At 47.9% G+C, this 13,278-nt stretch overlaps 7 protein-coding genes across 7 annotated transcripts; 1 reads left to right on the plus strand and 6 right to left on the minus strand.

Annotated features, from left to right (window-relative positions):
- Window positions 1-28: 28 nt before the first annotated feature.
- N7469_005406 (Major facilitator superfamily domain general substrate transporter) lies at window positions 29-866 on the minus strand (the record flags this gene model as incomplete). The annotated part of the gene is made up of 4 exons (XM_056644326.1): window positions 29-51; window positions 173-532; window positions 592-737; window positions 790-866. 4 exons carry the CDS (start codon window positions 864-866, stop codon window positions 29-31), a joined length of 606 nt encoding a protein of 201 aa, XP_056501140.1.
- A 544-nt stretch (window positions 867-1,410) lies between these two features.
- Window positions 1,411-1,820, minus strand: N7469_005407 (uncharacterized protein; the record flags this gene model as incomplete). Its single annotated transcript, XM_056644327.1, has 2 exons — window positions 1,411-1,421; window positions 1,502-1,820. The coding sequence occupies 2 exons, from the start codon at window positions 1,818-1,820 to the stop codon at window positions 1,411-1,413; spliced, it is 330 nt and encodes a 109-aa protein (XP_056501141.1).
- Window positions 1,821-2,603: 783 nt separating this feature from the next.
- N7469_005408 (uncharacterized protein) lies at window positions 2,604-3,743 on the minus strand (the record flags this gene model as incomplete). Its single annotated transcript, XM_056644328.1, has 1 exon — window positions 2,604-3,743. One exon carries the CDS (start codon window positions 3,741-3,743, stop codon window positions 2,604-2,606), a length of 1,140 nt encoding a protein of 379 aa, XP_056501142.1.
- Window positions 3,744-4,792: 1,049 nt separating this feature from the next.
- On the plus strand, window positions 4,793-6,383 carry N7469_005409 (uncharacterized protein; the record flags this gene model as incomplete). Its single annotated transcript, XM_056644329.1, has 5 exons — window positions 4,793-5,044; window positions 5,095-5,612; window positions 5,678-6,074; window positions 6,122-6,224; window positions 6,301-6,383. Coding segments are annotated over 5 exons (1,353 nt in total), but the record flags the coding sequence as incomplete, so codon positions are not given.
- A 664-nt stretch (window positions 6,384-7,047) lies between these two features.
- On the minus strand, window positions 7,048-9,236 carry N7469_005410 (translation initiation factor 2A; the record flags this gene model as incomplete). The annotated part of the gene is made up of 4 exons (XM_056644330.1): window positions 7,048-7,481; window positions 7,546-8,858; window positions 8,938-9,079; window positions 9,215-9,236. 4 exons carry the CDS (start codon window positions 9,234-9,236, stop codon window positions 7,048-7,050), a joined length of 1,911 nt encoding a protein of 636 aa, XP_056501144.1.
- A 1,060-nt stretch (window positions 9,237-10,296) lies between these two features.
- On the minus strand, window positions 10,297-11,217 carry N7469_005411 (uncharacterized protein; the record flags this gene model as incomplete). The annotated part of the gene is made up of 2 exons (XM_056644331.1): window positions 10,297-11,113; window positions 11,210-11,217. The coding sequence occupies 2 exons, from the start codon at window positions 11,215-11,217 to the stop codon at window positions 10,297-10,299; spliced, it is 825 nt and encodes a 274-aa protein (XP_056501145.1).
- Window positions 11,218-11,701: 484 nt separating this feature from the next.
- On the minus strand, window positions 11,702-13,257 carry N7469_005412 (uncharacterized protein; the record flags this gene model as incomplete). Its single annotated transcript, XM_056644332.1, has 2 exons — window positions 11,702-13,056; window positions 13,218-13,257. The coding sequence occupies 2 exons, from the start codon at window positions 13,255-13,257 to the stop codon at window positions 11,702-11,704; spliced, it is 1,395 nt and encodes a 464-aa protein (XP_056501146.1).
- Window positions 13,258-13,278: the final 21 nt, after the last annotated feature.

The raw sequence follows: 13,278 nt of genomic DNA on the forward strand, positions 1-13,278 counted from the left end.
ATGCGGTCAAATCATGCATTTAATTAGACTAATTCATTGTTTCCCAAGTCCCTATAAACTAAACTCTGAGCCATTTGATGAAGATGACTCTAAATGCAATCATTTAGCACCGCTCAGTCCGACGTTCACTTCTCCAAGAAACGTCAAAGACAGGAAAAGATAGTCAACATACCTTCTATTTTGAGCTTCTGATCCTCTGTGGTGTCATTTAATGTGACATCCTGCACTAGGAAGTTACCTACAAAACACAAAGAGATCAAAGGGACCAAACTGAGGAAGACAATTCTAAATCCGGCCATCTTTGCGTCCAGCAATGAAGGATTATCTTGAAAGGTCTCTCTCATTCTAGCTGACATGCCGTGATTTACACTCGATATCGCTTTGCTGGGCAAAGCCGACTGCATGGCGGCGCGCTGTGCTGCAGTTGAGATAGCGAGGCCAAAGACGGAGCCTAATGATCGTAATAAGTTTCGAGTTGATGTGGCTACGGCGCGATCTTCTGTTCGAGCTAGAGCTTGAACAGCCACTAGGCCTGAGAAATTGAATCTCAATTAATCCGTGTATCATCCAAACTGGGAGGGTAAAATTTACCGGGCTGGTGCGTGAATCCAACCCCTGCACCTTCAATAGCAAGTACAACCGCATAGACAATGATGTGTGTGTTTCGATTGAATAGAAGCTGTAGTCCTGCACCGAGAGACCACAGAAACAATCCCAGGCGTAGAACTGGGGTAAACCTATTTCATAAAGTTAGAACCCAGTCAGCCAAAATGATCAATTTCAACGGACCTAGCCAACCGGCTCATCAAGGGTCCAGATATAGCCCCTGCAATACTCTGAGCAAGGACGAAAGGCAAAGTCAACATCGCGCTTCTAAGAGGCGAAAATCCCCGGACCTCCTGGAGAAAAAGAGGAATGAAGTATTGGGTTGACTGCCAGACATAGTCATGTAATGCACCTGATATCAGCAGAATCGTAAGAGATCTTTTTTTAAATAGATTCAAAGGCATGATAGGTAGTTTGGCAAAGAGACCCTGAACTACAACGAAAATTGCAATTGAGAGGCATCCAATGACTAGCAAGCCAATTATAAAGCCACTGTTCCACGGCCAAGTTATGCCTCCGGAGCTTATAGGTATCTACTAGATATATTCATCAGTCAGGCAGGCTAGATGGAACTCGTGGAGGAGATAGAATGGGTCGACTGTGAAGCGAAATTCGACAGGATGTATATAGCTTACCAATAGAAAAACGATACCTGTCGTAGATAGAACAACGCCAGGCCAATCAATTTGTCTGGTTTTAATCTGCCAGCTTCCTGTGACTCGCTTCAATGGTAGAAAGAATAGCAAAAAGACCATGCACACGAATGCAAGAATAGACGGGACCCAAAATGTCCAACGCCACCCATCAGACTTCCTCTGTATAAGGCTAGCTGCCAGAAATGGGCCACATACAGCTCCTACCCCGATGGCAATGCTCACGAAACCTTGGTACTTACCTCTGTCCTTAAGACTAACTAGGTCGCTGACTATGATGGAAACTAGTGAGCTTATCCCTCCTGCTCCCATACCACTGAGTGCACGAGTCACATATAACCAGATAGGACCCATTGCCCACCCCGAGAGGAAGTCACCAATCATAATACATGCCATCGAGACTAGAAGAACGGGCTTGCGGCCAGCGATATCAGAGACACGACCATACAGTGGTTGGAATGTGGTTTGCCCAAGCAAGAAAGCAGTTCCTGCCCAGGTGATTGTTGAGTCTGCGGATAGGGCTTTCGAAATTGTGGGGAGAGCCGTTGTTGTAGAATTCATATCAAGATAGGAAATAAAATAACAAGAGCAGAGACAAATGTATGAAATAATAAGTCTAGAAAATGAAAGTCGTAAGGTCTGATCATCAAGGTGGGTGAGTCTCTCTGACGGAGACCCATCTTTCACTCCCTCAATAATCGTTTCAGAACCCATACTATCAAACTAGAATGATCTTATAAAATTAGCTCTCTAAGACATCGACCCAAATATAAGTCCTGGGAATAGACACGATATGGCTAGTGATCGAATCCATTGTCTCGTGTGAACCGTTTCCCTCCACTGAGAGCCTGCACCCCGCAACGTCGTCTACAGCAGCTCCGAATGTGACATTTAAGTCAAGCACATCATACCTTGTGATGTCTCCACAGCTTCTGAAGTGACTGACTTTTGTAACTTCACATATGAATGAACCGGTCCATAGTACTTGCGGGTCTGGACTGTCCCACGCAAAGTTAGATGAAGGGTAACACATACATCAAACAGGGAAATGGTCTACATTCGTTGATAGAAGAGGCAGACTTGCAGCCAACACGTGCCTTATTGCTAGATATCGAGATTGCGCGCGTGCTATTATCTAGAGCTCAATTTTTTTTTTTTTGAAATAGGATGGAAATAATTGGCGCATTCAAGTTTTACAGGGGGAGAAGAGCTACTATTCATATGGCTTGAAATAACTGAGAGCTCATAATCTGACAGGATGGAAGGCTATCATTGGTAATAATGGAATAACATTGCTTTTATTCTGAAAGTATCAGTTTCGTGATAAAGACTCCGACTTATGGACTAAATGATCGACACTTGGACTGCATTGATACTGAGCAATTCTTTGACGGCGATGATCCGTTCATCAGCCTCGCAACCAGATTCTATGCCTCCGGCCAGCTCCGTAGTAGCAGCTCGCATATTCCTGATGGCACTGCTCCGCATTTCTGTCAAGAGCGTTTTGAATCTAATGTGCTCCGATTCATAATATTGTCTTTCGGGCAATATACGCAGGAGACAGCCGAAATTTCTGGCGCCAACGCATGCTCTTGCTTCCTCATCGACGTCGAAGAAGTATGGGTTCTGAGAGAGGAATCTCCAAAGAGTACTTTCGACTGCGTGTATCTTTGCGCGCATCAAATGATTTGCATAGATGATCACGTTTGCACCGGCATCGACGAGAGATGTTCGGGTGGTGGTAGAGTAAGTGGTCGGAACTACCACGAGGGGTGTTGTTTTATCAATCTGACGAAAACGCTTCATAAATGTAAGGACTTCCGTTGACTTCTGACTTTTGCTGTGAATCATAATCGAGTCTGCTCCATGTTTCGTGTAGATCTCAGCGCGAGACAGTGCATCCTCGAGCGAAGCTTGGATGGAGGCTGCTTCCTCATCCGGATCATCCTGAACAATGCGCACGTTAAACGACTCGATCCTAGCAGTTATCATCAGATCGGTGCCAGCAGCACAATCCTTGAAAGTCTGGATTATTTTGCCGAAATCCGTGGAGTTTGCCTGAGATTGAGATCCATTGGCGGTTAATAGAGAATTGACCTTTTTGCCTGGCTCCCTCAATACTTTATCCTCAATTATGACCATTGACACGCCGATCGTAGCAAGGACAGCCACTAATGCTGGAATATCAGCAACAGGTCCACCGCTATCTGCGTCAAATGCGGCACATAGAGGGCGGTCTCTCGACGACAATGAGTTGACGTTTGTGGCCTGCAGGATGGCACGGTAGAGAGGAGATACGATCTCGGTGTCAGGAAGCCCCAGGTATGTGGTCTGTGTCAACCCGCTGATCCAGACTCCTTCAAATAGTTCGCCATTTGGACCTCTGGTATCTCGAACGATATCGGTTGACATTCGATCATGGGCCTCGAGGAGTCGAATCGCTCCAATGCTTCGTTGAAGAGCGGACTTCACTGAGATTGACATCTTAGCACGAGCCGTGGGCTGAGAGCCTCAAGTCAGCAAGCTTAAGCTCTCCGTATTAAATGAGAGTATCGGGCTTCGGTTTGAGTTTTAGCTCCGGATGTAAATTGCTAGGAAGAAAGTAAAAGTTCAAGTTGAAGTTGAAGTTGTGCTTGAAATAGGCAGGCACTGATCACATGTCCAGGCGAATATACTACTACGGCTTCAATCTGAAGATATGAGATTGATATCATACTCGAATATACTTCTTAGTGACGTTGTTTTCTGGTTCTATCCCAATATTTCGTGCAAAAAAACAGCTAATGCTAATATGCGTAGACTCATGTATGTCGTGATGCTTGGTATAAGATTGGCAGCAATGACTATACGCCTTGACAACATCAAATTCAATGGCATTTCCAGATGAAGGTGTCAAATACTCGTAATCCCCTGCCAAGAACCTCGAGACCCTGTTCAAAAAGTTCGGGTTATATCCACTCTTTAGGGTGTAACCAAAGAACTCCACCCGCATGTAAGGTTTGCAGGCTCACACTGCATTATGCTAGATTAAGTGATTCCGTGGGACGTAGTAGTTCGAATTTTTAATTTTGTAGGTGGGACAGGCTTATTCGTGTATCGGAGCCAACATATTTAGCATTCTGATGGGGAATTTATCTCCTAAAGGTCGAGATAGACGATGATTATATCGTGGCTGTATCACTTCTGTGTATATTACTAACACCACAGCACGGACCGGCCCGTAACGCAACTCCATTGACCAACTCTCTTCTTTTCTTTACTACTTTCCATTCCTTCTGTCTGGCATTGATATTCACGATACACCAAATGTCATATTGACCTTCAGTTGTGTCCGGGAATCATCGTTTACCCGTTCCATATTTGAAACAATAAGCAAGAGGTAAGCTAATCTAGTATGTCTACTCTCACCTTCAAGTATGCACTTTCATGTCGGGAAATGCCAGTGTGGAGTGTTACCTCAATTAATCCGATACCTTACTTTGTACTACTATGCCCGTGAGGATATCTAATTCCATTGACTTACAATGTGATAGCTAATATTTGTTGTCAGATTATGCAAGGGCAGCTACAATTCCAATCTGAAGTTTGAAATCACCAAAGACGTAATCATGGGCTCACATGCACCCCAATCCCATTTCTCAAGACTTGATGATATCCCTCTGGATTCTCATTATGCCCTCAGAGAAGAATTCGCAGCCGATCCCGTTCCCACAAAAGTGATCCTGGGATCAGGGATCTACCGAGACGAACATGGGAAGCCGTGGGTATTGCCTACTGTGAAAGAGGTACTCCATCGTATCAAACTTAACCTTTTAACATTCTGATTGGTCCTCAGCTAACTTATAGGATGGTTATTTTTCAGGCTGAAGAACTTGTTCAATTATCAGAGGACTCGGGTCGTTACGATTATCTCCCTATCTCAGGATACAAGCCGTTCTATATCGCAGCAAGACAACTACTCTTTGGTTCCCTAGCCACCGCCAAAGATCGTTTCGTCTCCATGCAAACCATAGCCGGGACCGGTGCTAATTCTCTCGGGGCTCGATTCTTATCCGAATCGCTCAGGCCATCTGCGGTATGGCTATCTAACCCGAGCTGGGTAAACCATGAAAACATTTGGACCACAGCCGGGGTCAATGTGAAGTTATACCCATACTGGAACGCGCAGAAGAAGGCACTTGACTTCGAAGATATGCTTCATACTCTCACCAAAGAGGCTCATCCGGGTGATGCAATCGTACTTCATGGCTGTGCTCATAACCCCACAGGATTGGACCCGACAAAGGATCAATGGGAGAAAATTGCGGATCTCTGCGAGAGCAAAGGCTTGTTCCCTTTCTTTGACTGTGCATAGTAAGTGGGCTCAGAACTTTCTTTCGTCTAAGGCAATCAAGATAAAGGCTTACCAGACATAAAAGCCAAGGGTTTGCTTCGGGCAACTTAGATGAAGACGCCTGGGCTCTAAGACACTTTGCTTCTCGCGATAGCTTAGAGCTCGCAGTCGCACAATCATTCTCCAAGAACATGGGTCTTTACGGAGAGCGTGTGGGTGCTTTGCACTTCCTGACAGCATCTCCAGAGGCTGCATCGAAAGTCAAAGGGCATTTGGTGCGACTTCAGCGAGGGCAAATTTCTCAGCCAGCGAAACGAGGCGCTACCATCGCAGCGACAATTCTCACAAATGAAACTCTGTTCACGAGATGGTTGGATGATCTCTACGTGATGAGTTCTAGGATCAAGGAAATGCGGAAAGCACTATATGATGAATTAATTTCCTTGGAAACACCGGGAAATTGGGATCATCTCCTGACTCAGGTGAGAAGTTACGTTTGAAACTGTTTTCAAATATCTAACGGTTATAGATCGGCATGTTTTCCTACACGGGCCTGGATTCAAATCAAGCATCAGACATGCGAGATAGCCACGTTTACATACTGATTTCCGGACGCATCTCAGTACCAGGACGTGAGTTTTGCTTCCAGCATAAATATAATTGTGCTCGGCTCGTGAAACTGAAACAAGGGCTAATACTTGAATGCAGTCAACAATACCAACGTGAAGCGTGTCGCACAGGCAATTGATAAAGCAGCGCGAGTGAATCCTATTCAACAACTTCATCAATAAATTTGCTGAAAATTGGGTACTTTGCTCCATCTTTCCAAGAGAGGAAGATCATTACTGCTCGAACCTTAATCTTCCGGGATTTCACCAATAGGCTCACTCGACAAATGGTAAATATCTCGAAGAAAAGAGAAGGACCCATTGTTAATTGCGAAATCCACGAAGCTCATCCCATGAAGCACGTACTGGTTTCATTTTCTGAGTATTGCTACCACCAATAACAGGTTATGGCCTTTTCATATTCAGATTCCTGAAAGACTTCACTAGATATCACTGCGCCTGGTCTATAGTAGAAGTACGTCTATCATCAAAGTGGACCACGAGGAAACCCTTAATTATCATGGCGTGGTGTTAGCCTTCTAGACACCACTCAAGCCAAGTCATAAGAACTTGACAGGAGAATCGACCACTTACTTGAACGAGTATTTTCATTACTATATCCATACAAATGGATACGTGCGTAGTGATTTACCTTGATGTAGCTCTGGCCAACAGACCGTACTACGACTAAAAGAAAAGCAGTATGACAATACTTGATGTAAGTTTAATTGTATATGAACTATGGCGTAGACTATGGACTATGTGCAATATCCACAGTACCTCACCTCACCACCACCTCTGTACTGCGCCATCTCAATCTCACTTTACATTAGGAAGAGAAATCCCTCTACCCATTGTATCCAACAGCCTCAAGCTCCTTACGAACAGCATCTTCCGTCTGGATCTTCTTCATCTGCGTATCCTCCAACTTCTCACCACCAGCCAGACGCATCTTCAACTCATCAATGGCACGGATCTTCTTCAACAATCCGCGAATCTTCTTATCCTGAGCCGAAGGATCGACGGAGGCTCCGGCCGGAGCTGCAGGAGCTGCAGAAGGAGCCGGAGCAGGAGTGGACTTGGCGTTGCCATTGACGTTAGCAGCGCCGTTCTTGCCGCCGCGGTTGCGGTTACGGTCTGGGCTGGGACCGGTGGGGGCGTTGGCTGGGGTTTGAGATTCGTCGTCACGGGCTTTCTTGGCGGCTTCGCGCTTCTTCTTGTTCTTTGCGGCGGATTTGGAGAGTTTCTCTGATGAGTCTGCGCCGGGGGGAAGGGCAACACCTCCACCGGGTGCGGCACCAGGGGGGGAGGTACTCCTCCGCGGGCTCGGCTCCGGGAATCTCACGGCGGCGGGTCTTGCCGAAGCCATTGGCGATTCCGGCACCAGCGGCACCATCACGGACGTAAGCGGCACCACCTTGATCCTCGCGCTTGAAAGCGAGGGGGGTCATTTGACCGCGAGCACCGGGGGGACGGTAGGCGCCGGCGGGCTTGACGGGGGCTTTGCGAGTGCTCAGGTATGCGGCGGCAGAGGGGTGAGCAACGGGCAACTTGGTGAAGGGGTCACCCAGAGGGTGGTTGATGATGTTGGCTGGGCGCCAAGTAACATCATAGAGTTCGGTCATGTCCTCGTTGTACATCAGGCTACCGCTAACGTGCCAGATGCGAACGCCATTGTCCACACGAAGACGAGGGCTGGTGGTAGCGGTCAAGATGTACTGGCCGTCGGGGGACCAAGCGCAGACGCTGGCATTGGAAGCCTCAACGGTGGCAATCTTGTGGAAGTTCTTGTCCATATCATAGATATCCATCTGACCAGCCAAGTTGCCAAAGCCGGCAACCAGAACGAAACGCCCATGGGGCGAGAATTGAATAGTGTTTCGGGGGCTCAGAGGGAAAGTGTGGCTGGGCTGGCCGCGCAGGTTGAAGATGGTAGTCTTCGCAGGCATGTAGCCATAGACAACACCGAACTCCTTGGAGTTGGGGTTCCAGCTGACATCGTGAATGGGACCCTCCTTGTCGAGATCAATCCGCGAGTCGAAGGCGCCGCTAGCACTGAGCAGGTAGAGAGTAGTCTCGCCATAGTAACTCTTTCCAGTACGGTCCACCTCTGTCTGCGCAAGGACAATCAAGGTAGTACCAGAAGCGTTCCACTTCAGCTGGACCTTATCACCCTTGAAGAAGCTCTTCTGCGATACCGGGGCGTTGAATTGCGGCACAATAAACACCTTGACCTGGGCAGGTTGGCCCTTACGCTCAGGAACAAACACCGCAATCGAATGGGTCTGTCCTGGCGAGAGGGCAAAATCCGCCACCCCCTCCACACGCAGCTTATTCCAAACGTTCGACAGATTTTCGCTCTGGTAGAACTGAACCTCGTTGGTCACGACGCGTGCGCACAACTTCTCATCGGCGGTGTACTGCAAGTTCCAGCCCGTCTGTGACTTCTGGACGAACTTGCCCACAACCGAATGCTCTGCTCCAGTCTCAACGGAGCGCCAGACCTTCAGGTTCTTGCTAGCATCGCCGTTCTCGTCCTTGCTGGGTCGTTGCCAGGTGATCACGTAAGTACCGAGAGGGGAGAAGCCCACCTCGAAAACGCTGTCGGCTGGGATAGTCGAGATAACGTTGCCGGCGGAAGAGTCGACAATGGTCACCCTGCAACGAAAGAGATTCGGTTAGATATGAAAAGACACCGGGTAGACTTATCCCCACACGGAAGGAACCTTATACATACTTTTCGGGAGAAGCCCATGCGTAGTAACGACCACATGGAGAGTAGGCACTGCAGCGCAGGTTACCCTCTGGTCTCTCAAAGCCAGACAAAGGTTGATAAGAGGGGGCGGCATCCATGATGCCAATCCCTTTGAGAGTGCGGTCTGCCAAAAATGTCAGTCATCATTCATCAGGCACCAGCAGCCGTGTTCTGTCATGTGTGACAGCTCCACATTCGAGTCAATGTTGATGTGTATAGAAGGGACGGCAGGAGGGGAAAGATTTGGGGAAAAACCCACATGCGATTTGTGTCGAGGCCATCTTGAACAGTCAAAATGCTAGAAACTAAACCACCAAAAGAAAAAAGCAGATCTCAATATCTAGATGCAAATATCCTCGCAGGCGATCTTTGTTTCCAAAACACTGGCGTAATGTACCAGGGCTATCGAGACAATGCGACCGAGAAACCGAACTTCACAAGCAAGGCTATAACGAACAGAAGCCAGAGGAAAAGTCCAGCGAGAAGACGCGAGAAAAAAAGGTAGGATCGAAAGATTCGATTATGAGAAATGCTCGGGGAGAAAGTTGGTGTGCTTCAAAGAAAAAGCGACGACGTGGCAGGCGAGGATCGGTCTTTGGCCGGAGATGTTGATTGAGGGACGAGCGCGATTGGGCGAACGGAAACCCAATTGAAGTACCTTTAGTAGGAGAGAAAAGTACTTTGAGGTAACGGTTTGAAATGCTAGACAAGTCAATGCCAGCAAATGGGCGAGAAGGAAGAAGGTGTGGAGGGTGATTTGAGGGTGGTGGGGGGGGAGGAAGAGAAGAAGAAGAGGTGAAAGCGAGAAAATTTGGGTGTTCCGCTCGGAGGCGGCATGCCGTCATTGGGTCTGCCGAGGATCTGGCCGTACAGAGTGTATAAAGTATATAGAATAAATGATAAAGAGTATATAAAAGGATAAAGGAGGGTATTATTGGAATGCTCGGTATAGTTCATTGTAAATAGTGATTCTGCTCGACATGCTGGACAAGCTGTATCGCACATACCAGCGCCACTGTCACTCCAGTCTTAGATCTACAATTGCGCCGGGATACCGTTGCTACATAGTACCACTATCTCTACATCTGACTAGACATTGCAATACCGAGTATTAGGATTCAAGTACTTGAATAAGTCAGAAATATCACTATCAGCCATAGTCTAGTGGCCCTCTCATCGTTTTCGTCCATAAAAATACACATCGCCCAAACCAACCTGGTACAACTCAAACACGAATAATCAAGATACAGCAGAAACATACGCCATCCAGCTGATACAATCTTGATCTACCTACAAACAAATTGGAGTTTCCCATGTTTTCCATTCCAGACAATACAACAACTAGTCCCGCGCCGGCGTTCCAAACCCACTACTACTCCGATTAGAAGGTGACGCAAAGCGCGGTGTTCGAACCGTAGTATCAACAATATCATTATCAAACGTCATCCCATCAACCATCCTCGCATCTTCAGACAAAGGTTCAGGCGTATTCGATCCTGCCGGAGAAGCAGACATCATCCCATTATCCACCACCTGCGACGGGGTTTGCACCTGCTGCGCCTGTTGCTGCAAATAAGACGATAAAGGAGTCGGTCGACTCATATTTGAACTCATGGATGTAGGTCTACCATGACCACCAGAAGATAATCGATTTAAACCTGGTGGTCGAGATGTAGGTCCACTGATGGTACTATTTGCTCCCTCGCCAAAACCAACGAGAGACGCATTCCCTTCATCACTGACGTTACTTACGCTCGAGAATGTATCGTCGTGATCGTGGTCTTCGCTCATTTTATCTTCGAATGCATCGCTTCCACTAGCCCATGTTGTGTGTCCACCAACACTACCCGTTGCACTAGCGCTACCCACTGTACTGCGCTCTTTCAGCGTCGCGGGACTATCGAAGTAACCCGGTGCGTGGGAGGTTGGAGTGGCAGCGTTGACAGGAGATTGGCCTCCAGCTCGGGCGGTTGCGACTCTTTCTAAACCTGCGAGACGGGAAATACGATCTGCGCGTTCGGCTTCGAGAGTTGTTGTTGAGGAAGTTGATGCCGAGGAGGATTGATGGGTGTGTCGACCGTGTGGGAAGGGAGCACCTTGGTGGCCATCTTTTATGGCGGTTGTTGATAGGGCGCTGAGTCCTGAGTTTGGAGTGCCACTGTTATGCCGAACACGATGTCATTCAGGTTAGATTAGTTGAATCCGTGATGCTTCTTCTTGCGACGTTGATAGGCAGAAGAAATGGAGATCTTACGGGCCCATATCTGATGGAGTGACGGGATCTGAGGGTGGAGGGGGGGAGGTTGATCAGCGTTGGAGTAGTCATTTTGAGATTGTGAGAGTATGTGAGTTGTGTAAGGGGTAAGTAGAGTGCTAAGTGAGAAAGAAAAAAAAGTAGAGAGTAGAGAGTTGAAATTAGAGAATACGAGGAAGAAATGAAAGGAACAATTTTAAAGAGTTTCAGAAGTTCAGAAGAGTAGAAAGTGGATTTCTCGGGAATTGCGGGGGGAAGACAAAAAAGAGTCGCAAATCGTTCGTTTTTTTTAAAAGGAAAATACGACGTCATTTCGCCGATCGCTTTGAGCCAATCATACAAATCAACAATTATACTGGTGATTGTATTTCTACATGGGTTACAAACAAAGGAGAAACTAAAATGATAAATGAAAATGATATTTGCAATGCATACACTCATTCGTACAAACTCGTTTCAAGGATGCAGCCCGCTGGATCCTTCTCAAACTCCTTACTGGCTAACTTTCCGGCTTTCATAGTGGCCACGCAAATCATCCACCTCTTTCTGAAGCCGCGAGAGATCGGCCAAGATATCGCTCGCGTTAGAAGGCTGGGGTAATGGACTATCTACTCTATGGACAGGGGTCTCAGTCCCGCCATCACTATTTCGAATTTGAGACTCGCGTGCTCCACGACGAGGTGGCGGAGGAGGAGGCGGGGCTCCCGAGGAGGACCCTGTCGATGGACTGCCATAAGATGAGACACGTCGACCGGGTTGTGAAGGAAGGGGTCGAGAGCTTGCTGGTGGTGAGAGTGATTCTGTTGGAGCCTCGGTGGCGGGGAGAATTGTTGCTGAGGCTGTCATTGTTAATGATGATGTTGTTGCTGAGGCTGGCGGAGGCATACTAGCACGCTTCCGATCTTGAGATTTAGAAGCCACTGATCGAGGGGGAGGTCCCGGACTAGGTGGTTGGGAACTATCGTTACTCTCTGAATCGAGTGATGACAGCGTCAATCGACTATTGCTGGATTTGGATTGGGTAGACTTGGATCTCCGCATTTGGCTTTGTCGCCGACTGAGCGGGGGCGTTGGAGGTCGTTTGCTCTGCGACTGACTACGCTGCAGGGAATCAGTCGAGCCAAGAGCTTGTTGATTTTCTGATGGCATCAGGAAATAATCCGTTGATGTCGGTTGGGACGCTGTATTGGCGTTGGATGTGCCGCCGGACGGCTGTACCGAAGTCACACTTTCCGGTGAAGAAGCGTGGAAGGAGAACCGACTTGTAGACCGTATGGATTCCGGCCGAGAGGTTGATTCAGGAGCATTGATTCGTTTTCCATGATGATTTCTCGGTGGCGGTGGTGGTTTTTTCTCTCTCTCGGTTCGACTCGACGAGCTTGTGTTACCATCATTCTCGGGAGACTTATACCCGACTGCCTGGACAGGTGACGGGGTGTTGACTTGAGATATTTCGTTTTCGCCAATTTCCGTCGTAGATACATATGTAGACATTCTTTTCGCGGGTGTAGCTAAAGTCGATCCATTCTCGGATGGAGCTGGGTGTGGAGCAGACCCAGAAGTGCTTTGCGGGTGATCAGTTGGGGAACTGAAGCTCCTCGGAGGCTCGTCATTGCGCTCGTCATATTCGTTATCGCTCACGGAGGAATCGGGATTGAATGGGTCTGCTGTTCGTTCATCGGACGATGAGGAGGAAGACTCATTGTCTTCGGTCTTGTGTGATAGTGTAGCCTTGGGATGACCGTTGGGCTGCTGTGAAGACAACGGCCGCATGGGCTTTGTAAAGAGATCGGGGGGTAAATTGATGGGAGGTTGAGATATCGATGAATTCTCCTGAGTCGCACCTCCTATCTCATCCGATCTCGTTAGTTCCAATGCCGCGGGAATCAGTGTAGATGGGGGTTATATTGGCTGTCGGGGGCCTGCTATGAATGCTTCCATCGCATCTCATCGGAAGCAGGCGGATCTCAGGAAATAGAGCAGAGGAGAAAGAGAGGAATGAGCTCACCATCGAGGGTCCTGGCACGAAAAGGATTGAAGGCAGACATCTTGAAGCTAGACGAATGCTC

Source organism: Penicillium citrinum (assembly GCF_028827155.1).
Source record: "Penicillium citrinum strain IBT 23319 chromosome Unknown utg000004l:1.0-2404223.0:1.0-2405248.0, whole genome shotgun sequence".
NCBI classification, from domain to species: domain Eukaryota; kingdom Fungi; phylum Ascomycota; class Eurotiomycetes; order Eurotiales; family Aspergillaceae; genus Penicillium; species Penicillium citrinum.